Here is a 14915-nt window from a genome sequence, read left to right on the forward strand (position 1 = left end):
TCCTGCAGAGCTGGAGTCCCACAGGTGCAATCCTGCTCCCTCCCATTTATAGGGGTGGCAGAAGGAGGCAGGTTGCGGCTGCCGTCCCCTCCCGCCCCTGGTGCTTTCCCTCCAGTGTCCCTCTCACCATTCCTTTCCTGCCAAGCCCTCCCCTTCCCAAGGGATGGGTGCCCAGTTCAGCCAAGGCACAAGTTGGGGGTTACCCAAAGGCCACCCTGCAGGGAGCTGGTCCCCCCCAGGGACCTGGGCACAGCCCAGTGCAGGTCCCTGGGCCACTGGCACCAACTGGCAAAGCAGAGCCCGCAGCAGCGTGCAGCACTGCCAACCCACGCCAGGCAGCCAACCCACGGACCCCACCGGACCTGCTACCCACAGCAGCCTCCTCATGGTCCCTGTGGGACCTGCTCCCCATGGCAGCCACCCCACGGACCCCACAGGACCTGCTCCCTGTGGCAGGGTAGGGGGCAACAGAGCAGCGGGCAGTGGTGACGGGGCAATGTCAGCTGGTGCCACCCTCCATGTGGGAACAGCATGGGCACCAAAATCAGCAGCTGAGCCATGTCTCAGCCTGGGGCAAGGCAGAACGCAAGCCCCCACTTGGCTCAAGGCTTCCCTGGGACCAGAGCAGGGAGATGTAAAGGGGGGGCAGGCCCTGGGGTGTCAGCTGAGCCCCGCAGCACTCAGCAGCAGCTGGGAGCACTGGGGATCCCCAATCAGAGCCCCAGTGGGGTTTTACACCCACACCTCAGTAGGGGCACAGCAGTGCCAGGGTACCAGGAGGGGGTGAAGGGGCCAGGGAAGCTCCTCTACAAGGTGGGACCAGCATCCCCAGAGGCTGGAGCAGGAAGAAGTGCAGCCCCTGACCCCATCCCCTGCTACAAGGATTCCCTGGATCACTTCACCTTGATCCCCTGGGTCACTTCATCCCTACGTTTCCCCTTCTCCCCTTCCCCTGGAGCAGCAATTCCTGCTCCCCCCTTCCTTGAAAACTGCTGCCAGCTCCCCCATGGACAGCATTATGCAAACCCCTGCCACTACATGGTTTTGTAATCAATTAAACGCTTCTTAACCAGAAATGCCCCGGGGCGACTCCTGCAAAGTGTTATTAGGGGTGTTAGGCAGTACACAGTGTCCCGCCGGAGCCAGCCTCCATCGCCAGGGTGCATGGAGCGACACCTCAACTGGGCAACATCAATGGGGAAAATGCCAGAGGAGGCCAAGTCACGGCCGACAAAACCCCATCCTGCAAGCCCACGCATTACCCCCGGCAGCGGGAACAGGGCACAGATGGTAAATCAGGGGAGAGCACCGCTCGCCCGGAACGAATGCCCGCCCACCCAAAATGCCAGCGCGGGGGCGAAGCTGGGGGATGGACAGTGCGTTGGGGGCCCATGAAACCAGCACTGCAAATCTTGGGGTGACCACGCAGCCAGTGACCACCCGAGAGGCTGCCACACCTGGGCTGATGGAGGATTAGAGGGATGCAAACCTGCCGTGGGAGAGTCGTTCCTGCCCATGCTGACGATGCCGTATTGCTTTGGAAAGCCACCCCGATGGGGAATATGTGCTGACTCTGGAGAGAGTTGCTCCAGCTGGTGTTTGAGGTGCAAAACGTGGTGGGAACCACAGAGAGAGTTGCGAACGTGCTGCTTAGCATAGGGGAAAATAACTCAGCTAAAGCAAGGTGCTGCCAGGCCACCTCGCCCTCAGCCTACTCGCAAGCTCCTGTCCGTGCTGTGCTGGGACTGGCAGCGTCTGGAGACCCTTGTGCGTCTGCCTTCTGCCCATGCTGTCCCCAAGAAGCCCCATGTCCCTGCTGCTCCTCCAGCAGAGTCACAGGGGTGACAAACCGACCTTGTCCCTCTGCTCTGGCATTGGCACTCCCTCCCAGGTAAGCCTGCAGCCACCACGGGTCACCCCTCATCTCGAGGATGATGCCCTGTTCCCACCCTGGGAAGGGGCTTTTCATTGATCCTTTTGCCACACCTGAAACCAAGGTCCTGGCAAGCCGAAGGCTCCTGCAAGGATAACCGTCATCCACACTTATCAAGGACCATCGTGTGGGCAGCAGAGCCCCTCCAAAGCCCGCAGCCAGGGGACAATGCCATGAATCCCAGCACCTGGGGGCTCTGCACCATCCAGCGTGGCCCAGCACGGTGCCTTATCAGCCTTCCTGGAATTAATGGACTGGTTGTTCCAGCCCTGCGGAGGTCCCGGCATTTCCTACCAGCACCACTCCGGCCTCCTGGCAAGGGCATTTGGAGAGGGCTCGGGGTGGTGGTGGGGGGAACCAGGTTATCCATCAACCCCGCAGGTTCTGGATGACTTGGCAAGCCAGGCGTGTTGCAACACCTTCCTGCTGGGCAGCGGGAGCCAGGCTATAGCCACCGGCGGGGGTGAAGGGGAGACGGGCACTGGAAGGGACACCTGAGTCACAAGGGGCTCGAGACACACGCTCCATGATGCTGCTGGACCCTCCAAAGGTGACAGTCCTGCGGGGCACAGGATCCATTCCTTTGGACAAAGCTGACAGATGGGAGCAGGTTACAGCAGAGGCTGAGAAATTATTTATGGGCTGGGAAAGCAACAGAACTCAGATCCGACCTCTCAGAGCCCCTCTGGTCGGGGGTCCGTGGCAGGCAAGCAGTCATGAGGTGAAGGTGGTGGCAGCATCCTGGAGGAGGATGGCAGGCACGGAGAGCACAGGCAGTGGCAGGACTTTGTCAGAGCTCTGTGTCCCCAACACTGGAGCTGCACTCACCATCCCCATGGCAGCCACATCCCCCCACCGCGCCCCTCTTCTCCCTCCCGGGCTGGGAGGAAGAGGGGCTCAGTGGTGCCGGAGCATCTCCTCCCCACCACCGCTCAGTCACAACAGTGGAAGGCAGCTGTGCCGGCAGGGGACAGCGAGTGCCCCGGTCGCCTTTTCATCCCGGCACTTCAGGACCTTTTCCTCCCTTTGTGACGCATTTTGGCTCCATTACCCTGGTCTTGGCCCCCAGCCATGTCCCGGGGTCTGAAGTTATGGATTCAACAGCTGGAGAAAGCAGTCTAGTGGGACGTGGTGTGGGAGGACTCTTGGCACAGCTCCACGGCGTAGGCAGAGCACGAGGATTTCTTTCCCAGCACCCCACCAGGCATCCGGCATGGGGGACCCCTTCCAGCAGGCTTTTCCCCACTCCCCGGCTCCCTGTCCGGGTGCTGAGGGACCTTTTTCGGTGCCGATGGCTTTGACAAGCCCCCAAAAGCCACATGGCATCCTATAGAGCAAAGAGGCAACCCTGGGATGCAGAGGGCACCCCAAATGGGAGCATCCTGACAAGCCGACAAGCCACCCTGGCTCAGCCTCCAGCCCCATCCCAGTCTCTCCCAGCCCCCAAGAGCCGGCTGATCCCAGGGTGCCTTTCCCCATCCCGTCTCACTGCTGGCTCTTTCCCAGCCGGGCAACAACCCGGGTAGCCCAGGAGCCGTCCTCAGGTTTGGCATCCCACAGCCCCATGTGCCCACTCCCAGCCCTCCCCGTGCCAGGGCGGCACGGGCTGCCAGCAAGGAGCAGGGATCGGTCGAAAACAACCCCTGACGAGCAGCACAGCTATTTGGCTAATTATTTCAGTTTTCAATCTCCCAGCGAGGTGACTTGCTTGGGCTAATAATTGCTTGGGTTGGATTTTATCTGGCTAATTAATCAGTTAATAAATGACTTTGCTGCAGGGGGACAGACGCTGTGGCTGTCTCCTCAGCTTAGGACTGGAAAAAAACAGGGAAGGAGCACAGCCCACGGGATTTCCACGGCCCCATGGTGCGCGCAGCTGTCCCGGCAGCCGTGGGCTGTCACAGGGCAGGGAGGACCAAAGCGGGGACCCTCAGCCTGTCAGGGTGCCGAGCCGCCCTCGGGAACATCTGTGGCCACCCCTGCCAGAGGGGGACAGCCCTGAGCCCATCTCTCGGCCGGTTTTCGTCGCTAGTACCTCTGCCAGATGGTGAAGCTGCAAACCGGAGAAGTCAACTTGGAAAAAAAAGAAGTCGTCATCTTTGCCATGGAAACGTGGGATTTCCCTTTACTGCCCGGCCCGCGTTGGCATGGGTGTGCTCCTCTGCCAGCAGTACCGCAGGTGAGCAGGGAGATATGGTGCATCGGGCTTCGGCTTCACGCATCCTCTGCGCTGAAGGGCCCAGGAGCTCGGCTGGCCCCTGCCCGCGACTCAGGTGGGAGAGGGGGACTCCTGCCTCCTTCCCAGAGCCACCCCAGGCTCCGCCTTGGCCCGCTCTGGATGTGACGCAGCCATGGAGCATCTCTTGAAGACCTCGGGCACTGCAGCCTCCCTGGGTGGCAAACTTGAGAGGTTACCAGCCCCGAGCGGCCTGGGTACAGCAGTACTGGAGGCTCCAAGTCTCCTTTCTCTCCTCCACCCATCCCCAGGGTGGCTTTTGTGGCTGAGCCATCTCAGTCCCACCTGTAAAAAGCCCAGCCTCGCAGGGTGCCCGCAGGGCTTGGGCTCACAGACAGGCTGTGGGAAAGGGCAGGGGCACTCAGCCCATGGGGAGCTCTGGGGGTCTGCTGGGGTGCACAGTGAAGAATGGGGGTCTGGGGTTGAAGGGGGGGCTGTACAGGTTATCCCAAAGGGCTGTACCGCCATGGAGTAAGGAGCTGGGAGCAGTGGTTTGCCAGTCCACGCGGGTGCTGGCCGGGCAAGGAGCCAGGGTCAGGTCCTCCTCTTCCCTCGCCACTCCACTGCCAGGCCAGCATACGGGAATGCCGTCTGCAGGTCCCCACGGAGCTGGAGGGAGAGGACAACTGTCAAACCACGATGGAGGGGGTCTCCTACCCCTGCTCCCCACCTAAGAGGGGCCTGATCCTGGACCACAGCAGCCAAAGGAGGGTCTCCCCTTCATCCAACCCCCTCCCCAGGTGGCTGGACTGTGGCTGGCAGATGCAAAGTGGCCACCCCTCCTGGCACACCTCACCTTGGACAATACCAGCTCCTGCACCATGGTGTTCTCCAGGTCCAGGGGGACAGTTAGCCGCAGCGACAGAAAGAGGTGAGATGCACCTAGGGACAAAAAACGTGGCTCTGGTTATTGCCCTTGAACCCCAGGCTATGCCAAAGGATCTGGGGGTCTTTCCCGGGGATTGCTGGCACAGACACAGGACCTCCTCCCAGATTACTCATGTCATGGACACCCTCCACTGTCAGAAGAACAGCCCTCCACCTATACAGCAAAACCTACATCCCACAGAGCATCTGTGTCCCCATATTGCGAGCATGGCAAAAGCAGTGGGGCTCCAGACCCCCCGCACTGGCCCCTGGAAGCACAAAGCCGCTGGTGCTGGGAGGGGGTCGGCGATGCCACGATGCACTTACTGGCGTTGGACATGGCGGTGGGGTAGATGGGCAGTGTCGTCGGCAGGTCTGCAGAGGTGCTGAGGGTAAAGTCTGGGGTCTGGGCTGAGTCAGTGGTGGGGGAGGAGGGGTCCGTGCCTGGGCAAAGCAACGTTACATTAGTGCTGGCTGCAGAGGCGCAGGATGCTCCTACAGCTGGGGACAGACTGAGCCTAAATAAAGCCACCCACGTGAAGGCACCTACACAAAGCCACCCAAGTACATGCTCTGCATCCCCACAGGATTTGTCACCCTGACCATGCCCCTGCCCTCTGGCCGCCCTGTGGCTGCACTCACCCATGGCTGCACTGGGGGTCTCAGGTGCTGTTGAGGTGCTCGGGGTTGGCTCCTTGGTCAGGGTGGAGATGTCAGGGGTGGCCCCATCTGTGGTTCCCATTGGCTGGCTGGGAGTGGAGGTGCTCCCTGGGACCCCTGTGCTGGTGTCATGGGCAGCTGTGGTGTCTGCCAGGGTCGTCAAGGGCTCAGCCAAACTGGTTGTTGGTGCTGGTGCGGTGGGAGAGGGGGCACTGCTGGTCCCCTGGGGTGTGCTGGACCCCTCCTGGGTGGGGGCTCCTGTTTCAGGGCTAGAGGGAGGGACGGTGGCTGTGGTGGTGGGTAGCAGTGCCGAGGTCTCTGTGGGTGTCAAGGAGGTAGGGAGAATCGAGGACACGGTGGCTGTCACATCTGTGGCGGTGGTCCCTGCAAAGGTGGGAGAGTGAGGTGCAGAAGGGCTGGCAGTGAAAGGCTGGGACCATGGCACTGCTGGGGATGGTGCAGCATCATCACCACCACGAGCTTCCTGATGGACCCTGAGCTGCACATCAGCTGTGGAGCACTAGGAGTGGGGATTCACCATCCTGCACGGACCAAACACGTGGATCCCCTGAATGGGTATCAGCAAGGCAGGGCACGTAAATCCCCCCAGCCTGACAAAGCAGGAACAAGCCATGGGCATCACTGGTGTCAGGGCAGGAACTCCTGCAGACCCGTTCCACCACCTTCACCCATCCCCGGAGGAAGTCAGGCAAACTCGTCCAACGGGAAGAGCCATGCAGGAATCGGTGACCGTGAGAGGGGCTGGAACTGCAGCAGCAGCAGTTTACACAAACCTCTCTGCTGCAGATAGTCAGGAACTGATAGCGCCGGGTGTAAATAATGGGAACAGGGGAACCAGCCCCACAGAGGGGGGGGCATAGAGGAACAAATGCCAGCTGGCAGCTCAGGGCAAGTTGGTAGAGACGTGCTGCAACCCACGAAAGCTCGGGGGGGCGGGGGGGGCTGAGGGACGCAGGAGGGCCGTTCTCTGTGCCCGTACGGACCCCGTGCTGGGGCAGCCTGCTGTCCCTGGGAAAGCCCAGGCGCCTGTAACCCTCTCCAAAGGGACACACACAACAGCCTGGCTGCTCGGGCATCTTTCAAGGGCTGCCTGCGAGGTGGCGGCTTTGAGATGCCAGGCTGGATTGCCCAGTGTTCCCAGCACAAACTCAGTGAATCTGGGGCTCTGCTCACATTGGGATGGGGAACCGAGCTACAAGCTGCTGGCTGCTTTCAGACAACCCCACCAGAAACTCCGAAAACCCCCGGCAGCCCCTCCCTCCCTGAGCCGCTGCAGGCAGCAGCTGGTTAAATAATAACGTGGAGAAGGGCAAAGGTCTGATCCCAGCCCATGCCCGGGACGGTCTCTGCACTGAAGGGCCTCATCCTCACACCAAGGAGGAGCCAAACAGCACCCGCAGCATTTCCCCCCCCCTGCACCCCACCGGTGCCTGCTGTGGGCCAAGCACTCCATCACCCCAGGGAAAGATGGTCCCCACTTGCCACCCGCCCCACGGAGAACATCGTGTCCAGCTTAGCCCTTACCCAGCACGAAGCGTGGCACGGCGAGGCTGACGAGGCTCAGCAGCAGCAGGGGCAGGGGCAGCCCCACTCTCTGCCTGGCCATGTCCAGGTGGGCAGGAGCCGATGCCCCCCTGCAAGCACTACTCCGAGCGCTCCCCGCAGCCCCAGCACTGGGGTTTCTGGGTCTCCTTTGTCTGGCAGAGGAGGAGCATCCAGGTGGGTCCTTCTGCTCCTCAGATGCACACCAGATCCTGAGCAGCCATGAGCAGTGGGCAGGGCAGGCCAGTAAGGCCACCACTGAAGCAGACTGCCTGCTGAGGGGTCGGTGACGATGGAAAAAAGCCCAGGGAAGCAGCCAGGCTGCCTGGGACCGTCCCTGTGCTCTGCCACAGGGGTGATGTTCGGTGGCTTCTAGCACCAACGCCCTCAGGAGACAACAGCCCACTCTGTCTGAGCCGGAGGAACTGGCCGAGAGAACAGGAGACGCTCAGGAAGGGCGTGCTCCGGGCTGAGGGTCTGTCCCCCGGCCTATCTGTACAAGCATCACTTCCCCATGTCACAGCGTGTCATGGCTGAACCGCGCCGCTGACAGCCAGAGCCGCTTCCTTCTGCTCGGGGTCAGGGACAAGAGCGGCCAGAGGCTCCTGCAGGCACTGGGCCAGGGTACAGGCGCTGCCAGGGAGGCCGGGACGCTGCAGGGGCACAGGCACCCCTCTGCTGCACACGTACGCCGCGGTGCTGCCGGGCCACCAGTGGGGTACAGGGGGGGTGGGGAGCACTCACACTGTAGGCGTTAGGCCAGTGTACAGGCACTCTGTCGATATAGAGGGGCTCTGTGGGGTACAGGGACACTGGGGGCAGATCTCCCTGCCAGGTTCAAGTGCATGGAGGGAGGTTACAGGTGTAGCCCCAGGGTGAAGACCCTTGGAAGCACCACCAGGATACAGCCACTCTGCTGGGACACAGGCGCCTAGGGGAATGCACTGCCGGGGTCCAGTCACACTCCTGGGGTACGCTCTCACTGCCAGGTACAGGTACACTGCCAGCGGCACAGCTGGGGCACAGCCACACTGCCGGGGCACAGCCACACAGCCGGGGCACGGCCACACTGCCGGGGCACAGCCACACTGCCGGAGCACAGTCACACAGCCGGGGCACGGCCACACTGCCGGGGCACAGCCACACTGCCGGAGCACAGTCACACTGCCGGGGCACGGCCACACTGCCGGGGCACAGCCACACTGCCGGGGCACAGCCACACTGCCGGGGCACAGTCACGGAGCCGGAGCACAGTCACACTGCCGGGGCACAGTCACACTGCCGGGGCACGGCCACACTGCCGGGGCACAGTCACGGAGCCGGAGCACAGTCACACTGCCGGGGCACAGCCATACAGCCGGGGCACGGCCACACTGCCGGGGCACGGCCACACTGCCGGGGCACAGTCACGGAGCCGGGGCACAGCCACACAGCCGGGGCACGGCCACACTGCCGGGGCACAGTCACGGAGCCGGGGCACAGCCACACAGCCCCGGTACAGTCGCAAAGCCCTAGCACAAGCTCACAGCAGCACACCTGGGGTGGGGCTGAGATGCCCCGCCCAGTCCTGGAGCCCCGCCCACTTCCTAGCACCCCTTTTTTGCACTGACCACGCCCCTCCCCCCTTGCCCCGCCCCTAGCCCCGCCCCTCAGCGAAGCCCGGCCCGGGCCCGGTGCCCCCGCCCCGCAGCGTGGGGTGTGAGGTTGGGACCCGGCCCCGCTGCGTGACGGGACGCTGGGAGCAGCTGTGGGACCCCCACCTCCGGCCTGCACGGAGCCTGCGGCCGCCCCGGGGCTGGGGCCCGGGCAGGGAAACCCGGTGCCTGGATGGGAGCAGGACGAGAGATTCCCGTGGGATTTGTCACCCTGACCCTGCCTTTCAGGCACCCTGCCGCTGCGCTCACCCGTGGTGGAACTGGGGGCCTCAGGTGCTGTTGGGGTGGAGGTACCAGGGCTGGTCCCGGCCATAGGGGCAAGGGTGCTCCCCGGAACCCCCGTACTGGTATTGGGGACGGCCGTGCTGGTATTGGAGACGGCCGTGCTGTCCGCCGAGGTCATTGAGGGCTCATCTGGAGCTGCTGTTGGTGCTGGCGCGGTGGGAGAAGGTGCACTGTCAGTCCCCGGGGGTGTGCTGCCAAGCAGCGTGGTTGTGGATGGTCCTTGCTGGGTGCCGGTGCCAAGCGTGGTGCCCACCCAGGTTGGGGAGAGAAGAGCGGAGGTGGAGGGAGGCAGCGAGCTCGTTTCGACTCCAAACGAGGTGACAGCCAGGGCCGTGCTGGTCTCCACAGAGGTGATCATGGTTGTCTCGGCACAGGTGGGGGTTGGAGTTCGGGCGCTGGTGGTGAGCCCCAGCCCTGCTGTGGTGGGGTCAGGCTGCACTGTTGTGCTGTCAGGGGACACAGGAGTGCTGCGGGCTGTGCCACCCCCGACCTGCGGTGTGGGACTGCCAGGGGTTGCCGGGATGCTCCCCGAAGGGGCTGCAGGGCCGGGTGTGAAGGCTTCGGTCAGCGTGTCCACGGGGGAGGCTGCAGGGCTGGATGGAGGGTCAGCAGCTGCGGTGGTGGAGTTGGCGGTGGGTAGCAGCGCTGTGGTCTCTGTGGGTGTCGAGGAGGTTGGGTGAGTCAGGGACACAGTGGCTGTCACATCCGTGGCGGTGGTCCCTGCAAAGAGGTGGGAGAGTGAGGTGCAGAAGGGCTGGCAGTGAAAGGCTGGGACCATGGCACTGCTGGGGATGGTGCAGCATCACCAACACCACAAGCTCCCCAAGCTACACATCAGCCGCCTGTCATCAGGAGTGGGGATTCACCATCCTGCACGGACCAAACACGTGGATCCCCTGAATGGGTATCAGCAAGGCAGGGCACGTAAATCCCCCCAGCCTGACAAAGCAGGAACAAGCCATGGGCATCACTGGTGTCAGGGCAGGAACTCCTGCAGACCCGTTCCACCACCTTCACCCATCCCCGGAGGAAGTCAGGCGAACTCGTCTGACAGGAAGAGCTGTGCGGGAATCGGTGACCGTGAGAGGGGCTGGAACTGCAGCAGGTAGTCAGGAACTGATAGCACTGGGTGTAAATAATGCGAACGGGGGAGCCAGCCCTGCAGAGGGGGGGCATAGAGGAACAAATGCCAGCTGGCAGCTCAGAGGCAAGTCGCTGAGACGTGCTGTGACCCATGAAAGCTCTGTGGCGGGTTGAGGGCTCAAGGGTCACAAGAGGTGCAAGCCCCAGGTTTATTCCCCGCACTCAGCTCAGCACTGCTTTGTGCCAAGTGCCAACATCGGGACAGCATTTTGCGGTTTTCCGGGCCCGTGACAACCTGGTGATGCTGTCAGCTAGGCAGGGCTGTTTGGTAGCAAAGGCAACGAGCCCAGCAGGGGCCAAGGTTCAGCAAAGAGGGACCAGCTGGGACCAAAGTCTTCTCTGCCTGGACGGAGACACCAGTGAGAGGCAAAAGAAATAAAGCCAAGCTTGCCGCTTCAGTGCAGCCCTGGTCACTCACTGGGCTGAGATGTCAGAGAGCAAACGGCACCCGCAACATGGGGGGAGCCACCCCGGGGCCTCCCACCACCCTGTGGAAGGATGCTCCCCCGCTCACCGACTGCCCCACGGAGAGCATCGCATCCCGCTCAGCCCTTACCCAGCGCGGGATCCGGCACGGTGAGGCTCAGCAGCAGCAGCAGCAGGGACAGGCACAGCCGTTCTCTCTGCCCGGCCATGTCCAGGGTCAGCACACAGACCACCCGCCCACTCCACGCGTGGGGACAGGTCCTTGCACCTGGGGACTCGGCTGCTGAATGTGGCCGGAGCCACTTCCTCTTTCCACGGGGGCAGGGAGGGAAAGCACCAGTGGGTACTGCCACCCCTCCCGTGGGCCGGGGCTCCGCCGATGTCCCCGGCGCGCCCGTGGGCGCGCCGGGGACATCGGCGGAGCCCCGGCCCCCGTGTGCGTGGACGGGGCGGTGTCAGATGCGGTACCCACGCCCTTTCCCCGAAGGCCACGCCCATAAACACGCCCCTTCTCGTTGTGTAACACCCGGAGGGCCGCGTGGGTAGCGAGTAGGGACCGACACCCGGATCTGGACACCGGGAGCTCGAACACGGTCACGTTTCCGTCCTCAAGCAGCCACGCTGCTCCGGGCGATTCTAAGGATGCGGCGGGGGGAAAGGAAGAGAAAAAGCGAGGCCGCGGAGCTGCCACGCGTGTCTCGGAGCAGGAAGGAGGAGGAAGAGGAGGCGGTGCAGGAGGCCCGGCGGAGGGCGGCCCCGTCCGTGCGAGAGTTTAAGTACAACAAGAAGCGGGTTCGCCTGGTCTCGCAGGGCTCGGATCTGAAGGATGATGCACGCTGCATCCTTTACTGGATGTCCCGGGACCAGCGGGTGCAAGGTGCGAACCAGCCGGTGGAGGGGGCTGGGAAACAGAGCTCCCACGCGTGGCAAAAGCCTTGGTCTCTTCCTACGGCAGGCCTTGGAGCTGGTGTCCTCTCTGCTGGGGAAGCTGGGAGGATCCCTCTTAAAAAACCCCAACTCCATCCCCTCAGTGAAGCGTCCCCCCCAACGCTGCCCCGTGTGCTTTTTCCCCAGATAACTGGGCTTTCCTCTACGCCCAGCGCCTGGCCCTCAAACAGGAGCTGCCTCTGCGGGTCTGCTTCTGCCTGGTGCCCAAATTCCTGGATGCCACCATCCGCCATTACAACTTCATGCTGAGGGGCCTGCAGGAGGTGGCCGAGGTATGGCTGCTGCTGCGGGAATGGCCACGCTGGGTGGGATGGGGCTCCCGGGGAAGGGGATGGTGGTGGGATGGGGTCTGCAGAAGCACAGACCATCCCGTAACCCTTTCCCCCTCGCTCTGCAGGAGTGCACAGAGCTGAATATCCCCTTCCACTTGCTGCTGGGCTACGCCAAGGACGTGCTGCCCGCGTTTGTGGTGGAGCATGGCGTGGGTGGGCTGGTGACAGACTTCTGCCCCCTGCGCCTTCCCCAGCAGTGGGTGGAGGACGTCAGGGAGCGGTTGCCGGAGGATGTGCCGTTTGCGCAGGTGGGTGCCCATGCTCTGGGAGAGGAAAACTCCAGCTGGTGATGTGTGGGAGAACCTTGTCTCCCATATTTTGTGCCTGCAGAGGTGTGCTGGAGTGATCTGAGCAGGGAGTGTGTGTGATGTCATCTTCTGCTCATGCTCTCCTCCATGGCTCTGCTTCCCAGGTTGATGCCCACAACATCGTGCCCTGCTGGGTCGCCTCCCCCAAGCAGGAGTACAGTGCCAGGACCATCCGGGGCAAGATCCACGCTCAGCTCCCCGAGTTTCTCACCGAGTTCCCCCCCATCATTCGTCACCCGTATCCCCCATCCTGCCCGGCAGAGGTACCAGCAGGAGACACTCCACACCCACTGGTGGCCAGGCCCAGAGAGTTTCACAGCTGCTTTCTGATCCTGGGAGGGCACGGCAGGGGATGGGGACAGCGCGTGGCTGAGGTCACACAGAGGTGGCGTGGAGATGGGGATGCCCCTGGGAAAGGGAGGTTCCCACCTCTTTCAATTCCCGTGTCTCCACGTGGGCTGGGTACTTGCTGGCTGGGGACATCACAGTCAGGGCAGCCCTGGCTGAAGAGCATCTGCAAATGCACTCACGCCGCTTGGTCGCCGCCCAGCCTGTCTCCTGGGAGGCCTGTTATTCCAGCTTGCAGGTGGACCGCACCGTGAAGGAGGTAGAGTGGGCAACCCCCGGCACAGCTGCGGGGATGGCTGTGCTGCAGTCCTTCATTGCGGAGCGGCTGAAATCCTTCGGCTCCCACCGGAACGACCCCAACAAGGCAGCGCTCAGCAACCTGTCCCCATGGTTCCACTTCGGTGAGTGCCCTGAGCGTCCCACCTCACAGCACAGCAGCTTGGACCAGCAGCCTGACCTGCTCCCTCCCCATGCCCCCAGGCCAAGTTTCCACGCAACGAGCCATCCTGGAGGTGCAGAAACACCGAGGCAAGTACAAGGAGTCAGTGGACACGTTCGTGGAGGAGGCTGTAGTACGTCGGGAGCTGGCTGAAAACTTTTGCTACTACAATGAGAACTACGACAGCGTACAAGGTAGCCTCCTGGGTCGGGTGAGCAATGCTGGGGGCCAGGCTGGTACCCAACTGGCCACCCGAACTTGTCAATCCCATTTCTGCCAGATGAGGGGCTGTGGGGGCACAAATATGCCATCATTTGGTACCTTCTGGAGGTCAGACAGGAACTGGCCGATGCCCTCTTCAAGGCTGGTGCCTTCAAGGCACGGTGCCCTCAGTAGCCCAATTCCCCATCCCTTCCTTGGGGCCCCACAGGAGTGGGTTGCTCGGTGTCGCTCCTCATCTCTCTTGCTCATAGGTGCCTACGACTGGGCACAAACCACCCTGAAGCTCCACGCCAAAGACAAGAGGCCTTTTCTCTATGAACTGCAGGAGCTGGAGCAGGGGAGCACGCATGACCCGCTCTGGAACGCTGCCCAGGTAGTGTCCTGTGCCTCCCCCTCCCAAAAAGCTGAGCCTTTGCCCAAGAGGCAGAGACGAACTGGCATGACCCCTGTGCCTGGCCCTTTCCCTCCAGCTCCAAATGGTCCGGGAGGGTAAGATGCATGGCTTCCTGCGGATGTACTGGGCCAAGAAGATTCTGGAGTGGACCCGCTCCCCTGAGGAGGCCCTGCAGTTTGCCATCTACCTCAACGACCGCTACGAGCTGGATGGGAGGGACCCCAACGGTTATGTAGGCAAGCTGTGGGAGTCTTATCTCTGATGGCCAAGGCCACGGTGCGGGGGGGCTCTCTGTAGACAACCCAGCCCATGCTGCATCCTGTCTTGCCTTGCACGCACATCCCACCTGCTCTCCGGATGCCTGCGAGCACCGAGGAGAGCTGACGCTCCGTCCCCGCTCCCCGCAGGCTGCCTCTGGTCCATCTGCGGCATACACGACCACGGCTGGGTGGAGCGAGCCATCTTCGGGAAGATCCGCTACATGAACTACGCCGGCTGCAAGCGCAAGTTCGACGTGGGCCAGTTCGAGCGTCGCTACGCCCCCCGCATGCTCTCCCAGTGACGGGCACAGACAGCATGGCTTGAGATGGCTCGTGCCCCTCTGTGCGGGGCGCAGACGTGCCTTTGCCAAGGTGCCAGCCTGCACCTCATTTCCCGGCCAGGGATTGCATCCGGCGCTGGCGGAGGGCTCACTGTAACAGCGGCAAGCCCCAGGCGTTTGCAGGTTTCTTTTTTCTGTCCCTCTGCTCGAGCTGCCACAGGTTTGCTGGTGGCCGTGAGTCCATCCTCAGCATGCCAATGCCCACAGAAACCTTTCTACAACCACCGTGCTCAGGAGTAAGCCCAGGCTGCCGTTGCTGCTGCTAACCATGGCTTAGCTTTAGGCTGAGCAGGGCTTTTCTGGGGAGAGGCCCCCAGAATTGGCTCTTCAGGCCCTTCTTCTCCCAGGGAAGCCCTGCTTGGCTCTGTGCAGAGCCAGCGCTGTGCTGGGCTGGCACACACATCCTTCGACAGCTATTTTAAAGTTTACAGTTTGTATCTCCTGCGTCTATGGTGTTTATGGGGCGACGCACGGCGCTGCTGCGAGGGCAGAGCCGGGCTGTGCGGGACAGGGATGCCAGCAGCAGCGCCAGGCTCGGGGAGGGCACGGGCACTA

At 62.7% G+C, this 14915-nt stretch overlaps 2 protein-coding genes across 4 annotated transcripts; one reads left to right on the forward strand and one right to left on the reverse strand.

The window, feature by feature from the left end:
• Window positions 1-4620: 4620 nt before the first annotated feature.
• Window positions 4621-11148, reverse strand: LOC147599695 (uncharacterized). Of its 2 annotated transcripts, XM_086754961.1 has the most exons (6): window positions 10899-11146; window positions 9164-9919; window positions 5679-6080; window positions 5364-5480; window positions 4966-5051; window positions 4621-4778 (listed from the first exon to the last, which is right to left on the reverse strand). In XM_086754961.1, the coding sequence occupies exons 1-6, from the start codon at window positions 10975-10977 to the stop codon at window positions 4704-4706; spliced, it is 1515 nt and encodes a 504-aa protein (XP_086611087.1). In that variant the 5' UTR covers window positions 10978-11146; the 3' UTR covers window positions 4621-4703. The 2 variants fall into 2 exon arrangements, with proteins under 2 accessions (XP_086611087.1, XP_086611088.1); XM_086754962.1 differs by lacking the exon at window positions 5364-5480 and having other exon boundaries at window positions 10899-11148.
• Window positions 11149-11309: 161 nt separating this feature from the next.
• On the forward strand, window positions 11310-14797 carry LOC104481318 (deoxyribodipyrimidine photo-lyase). 2 transcript variants are annotated; one of them, XM_086755089.1, is made up of 9 exons: window positions 11310-11645; window positions 11843-12021; window positions 12114-12296; window positions 12461-12619; window positions 12907-13105; window positions 13185-13337; window positions 13617-13738; window positions 13836-13995; window positions 14167-14797. In XM_086755089.1, exons 1-9 carry the CDS (start codon window positions 11411-11413, stop codon window positions 14319-14321), a joined length of 1545 nt encoding a protein of 514 aa, XP_086611215.1. In that variant the 5' UTR covers window positions 11310-11410; the 3' UTR covers window positions 14322-14797. The 2 variants fall into 2 exon arrangements, with proteins under 2 accessions (XP_086611215.1, XP_010120777.2); XM_010122475.2 differs by having other exon boundaries at window positions 11843-11988.
• Window positions 14798-14915: the final 118 nt, after the last annotated feature.

The sequence above is a fragment of the Chlamydotis macqueenii genome, chromosome 9, assembly GCF_036417535.1.
Source record: "Chlamydotis macqueenii isolate bChlMac1 chromosome 9, bChlMac1.mat, whole genome shotgun sequence".
NCBI lineage: Eukaryota > Metazoa > Chordata > Aves > Otidiformes > Otididae > Chlamydotis > Chlamydotis macqueenii.

Excerpts from the sequence above, each read along its gene's own strand:
- LOC147599695 (XM_086754961.1), bottom strand. The coding sequence starts at position 10,977 with ATGGCCGGGCAGAGAGAACGGCTGTGCCTGTCCCTGCTGCTGCTGCTG. Across the intron at positions 9,920-10,898 it reads CGTGCCGGATCCCGCGCTGG|GGACCACCGCCACGGATGTG; the intron begins GTAAGGGCTGAG and ends ACCTCTTTGCAG. Across the intron at positions 4,779-4,965 it reads AGGAGCTGGTATTGTCCAAG|CTCCGTGGGGACCTGCAGAC; the intron begins GTGAGGTGTGCC and ends CTCTCCCTCCAG.
- LOC104481318 (XM_086755089.1), top strand. The coding sequence starts at position 11,411 with ATGCGGCGGGGGGAAAGGAAGAGAAAAAGCGAGGCCGCGGAGCTGCCA. Across the intron at positions 12,022-12,113 it reads TGCGGGAATGGCCACGCTGG|GAGTGCACAGAGCTGAATAT; the intron begins GTGGGATGGGGC and ends CTCGCTCTGCAG. Across the intron at positions 12,297-12,460 it reads AGGATGTGCCGTTTGCGCAG|GTTGATGCCCACAACATCGT; the intron begins GTGGGTGCCCAT and ends TCTGCTTCCCAG.